Here is a 3,054-nt window from a genome sequence, read left to right on the forward strand (position 1 = left end):
AAAAAAAAGCTCGCCACGGAAACACGCCCAGAGGCACGTCAGCCAATCATTCAACGAATGGGATGGAACCGTCCTAGCGGTTTGGAGAGGAAGGTCAAGTGCGAAAATGGTTTACCTGGCTCTTACCTATGGTGCTGTAGCGGGATTTGTATGTAAGTGCGTTTGTCTGTAAGCAAGATAACTCGAGAACCCTTGAATGGATCCTGATTATATTTGTTAGGTGGATTGGGGTTAGGAAAACGAAGGTCAAGTTCGATAATGGGCACCCTAGTGGCTGCCTAAGGTACTGCAGCAAAACTTTTAATTTTGGCACTTCGTGTTCTGGACATGCTGTGGTCATGATTTTTGAGTGGTAGATAGCCCTTGAAACAGAGAGTAAGTGCTGTGAGTTTGGACCCCCTAGCGGCTTTTTGGGAACTGCAGGCACCGATTTCCGTTCAAACTTTGGACGAGGATAACTTGAGAACGTGTAAACAGATCATCAGGATTTTCGGTATGTAGATAGAATGAGTGATGACTTATACAATGTAATACTTATTATGCAAATTAGTAGCTTATTTGCATAATTCATGAGGAAAGTTCATAAATCCATGCCAACAGCATATAACTCAAGAAGCTGTGTATGGATTTTCATGATATTTAGTATTTAAGTAGCGGCTGCGGAAAGGAAGGTTGTGTTCGAAAATAGTTGACGTAGCATTTTTCGTTAGGACGGTAGCAGGCCGAGTGTGTGCGTCCTTTTGTTTGTGGAATGCATAACTCGAGAAGCCTTGAAAAAATCCTGATGATATTTGGTAGGTGGGTAGGGGTCAGGAAAACGAAGATAAATTATGATAGTGGGCCCCCTAGCGGCTTCCTAAGGTACTGCAGCAAAACTTATTAACAGAAATAAACTGTGCTCTATATATATCATTTTGACCTATATCTATGGACACAGCTGTTATACAGATGGTTTGCTGGAGGACGCCCTTACACTGGGGACAAAGTCTAAATTGACAAGCATGAAATTCTGATTGACCAGGGATGCTACCAGGTCATCTGCCAGGTCACAGTCTGGTTTTGGTAATGTTTGTGTGTTTGTGAGGAACAATAAGACCTTAAAGTCTTAAATAAAGGCATGATTATTTGGCGAAGAGATGGGTTCGTTGAACTCTAGTTAAGTCTATGATAGCCATTATAGGAACTCAAATATACGCTATATTTCTTTTCTATGTCAAAGAGACCATAGCATGTACAGACACAGAAGATACAAAAACGGGAAGTTGGCTGCATTACGACGGGAGGTTTAAAACTGCATAAATTGCAATGTATGTGATACGCCAGCATAGATACACTCAAAACAATACCTCCGCCGGAGGCAATCTTCCTTCACAAAGGTTATTACCGGGAATGCTGTTCCGTTCAGTAGTTGGAGGCCTTGGCACCCTGCGACGCATGCGGAGTAGTACGTCGTGCCATCTGCGCCGCACACCGGGATTGGGTTGTTATCTGAGCATGCGCAACCTCTACTAAGGCACGACCTATTTTAGAAAGAGGACATACCGTGATAATACTCCTATATATAGCAACTCATTTGGAGTTCGGCAGTGAGTGAAGATGGAAAAAATTGTTTTGTTAAGTTTTGGAGTTGCTGTTGAGTCATCAGGTAGGAATAATCGGGTCTGGTATGCGGACCTCTTCGCTGTATTGTCACTAACAGTATCTGTAGTTATTCAAATGTACTGTCAATATAGTGGGACGAAGTGAGTGGAAAGATGGTGTCACTAAAAAGTCCAGACTTGAAGGAATGACAGGAAGTCACTGTGGACAGAAAGTAGAGGTATTCGTTCAGGTTCTGGGGTCAATGGCAGAGGCTACTAATTCTGGGGGAGTTATTTTCACGCATAGGTCTTTCGAAGTGATGTATTTTCCATGCACGTTTACAGAAGAGTGACAGGAAGTGAAAGATGTACACATGGAATGTTAATAAGAATATTTGTCTTCTTTAGGAATCGTCAATGTCAACTGTCCATGCTCATCATTTGAGCTTTGTAGAGAAATGAAAATATGTTTCACTCACTGTAGAACGCCGTCCGCCACACCGGAGGAGTCACACGGAGTTAACCACATCAGAGCTCCAAGGGAAGTTCCCAAGATGGAGCAGATGATGACAAACGTCATACACTGGAGACCGCGAAGCTTCCACTTTCTGGTGACAAAACCTCCGATCAGAACTCCTGCGATGTTACCGGGGACGCAGATGGCCCCTGAGCAAAACAATACAATCCGCCAATCTTTATTACATCTACGATACATATCTAGCAAATTGTGCTATTACAAGTCACGTTTCGTTGATTGGATGACTCATTGCTTACATCACCGCACTCTGCAAGAATGAGATCTAGCTGTAAAGAAAACTATGGAATCGGGCATTATGAATAGAATGAGTGTCGTGGTCCTTAGTTAGTTGTGATAACAAGAAAACCTGAAAAACTACAGGGTCCTTTAGGAAAACTGAACAGAAATCTAAAAAGACACATTCGCCCAACGTGGGGCTCGAACCCACGACCCTGGGATTAAGAGTCCCATGCTCTACCGACTGAGCTAGCCGGGCGCTGATATCTTCATGTCAAGCGTAATTATCTGACACTTGGAGTATTCCTCTATTCCTGGCAACACCCTCACAATATATCAACCCTGCAAGTACAGCACGCAAATTAGATGGCAATAAAACAAAATTTAATGAATACATAATATTAATACTGAGAGTAATCGATCTGGTACACGCGATGAACCTAAGCTATGCTAATAAGAAGACTTCGAAGACTACTAATAATAATTTCAGAAAAACTTAAACTCGCCCAACGTGGGGCTCGAACCCACGACCCTGGGATTAAGAGTCCCATGCTCTACCGACTGAGCTAGCCGGGCTGTGATACAGGCTGCAATATTGTCTTTCAGAGCCACTGTTAGTCACTGATGAAAAAGTAGGTATCATCTAAAACATCTAACTCTTAACTTAAAGGATTTATCTCGAGTGAGTGAGTGAGTGGGTGAGTGAGTGAGTGGGTGAGT

At 42.9% G+C, this 3,054-nt stretch overlaps 1 protein-coding gene and 2 non-coding genes across 3 annotated transcripts in view; all 3 read right to left on the reverse strand.

Moving 5' to 3' along the window:
- Positions 1-1,241: 1,241 nt before the first annotated feature.
- LOC118408018 (solute carrier organic anion transporter family member 1A4-like) overlaps positions 1,242-3,054 on the reverse strand; it is a 3,451-nt gene continuing 1,638 nt past the window's right edge. The window contains exons 5-6 of the mRNA XM_035808631.1: positions 2,060-2,246; positions 1,242-1,520 (exon numbers count right to left, since the gene is read on the reverse strand). Coding sequence (XP_035664524.1) covers positions 1,286-1,520; positions 2,060-2,246 — 422 coding nt within the window. The 3' untranslated portion in view covers positions 1,242-1,285. The remainder of the gene's footprint in view (positions 1,521-2,059; positions 2,247-3,054) is intronic.
- Positions 2,521-2,593, reverse strand: Trnak-cuu. The gene has a single exon. It is a non-coding gene; the product is annotated as a tRNA-Lys (tRNA).
- On the reverse strand, positions 2,838-2,910 carry Trnak-cuu. Its single transcript has one exon. It is a non-coding gene; the product is annotated as a tRNA-Lys (tRNA).

The sequence above is a fragment of the Branchiostoma floridae genome, unplaced genomic scaffold (assembly GCF_000003815.2).
Source record: "Branchiostoma floridae strain S238N-H82 unplaced genomic scaffold, Bfl_VNyyK Sc7u5tJ_1540, whole genome shotgun sequence".
NCBI classification, from domain to species: Eukaryota; Metazoa; Chordata; class Leptocardii; order Amphioxiformes; family Branchiostomatidae; genus Branchiostoma; species Branchiostoma floridae.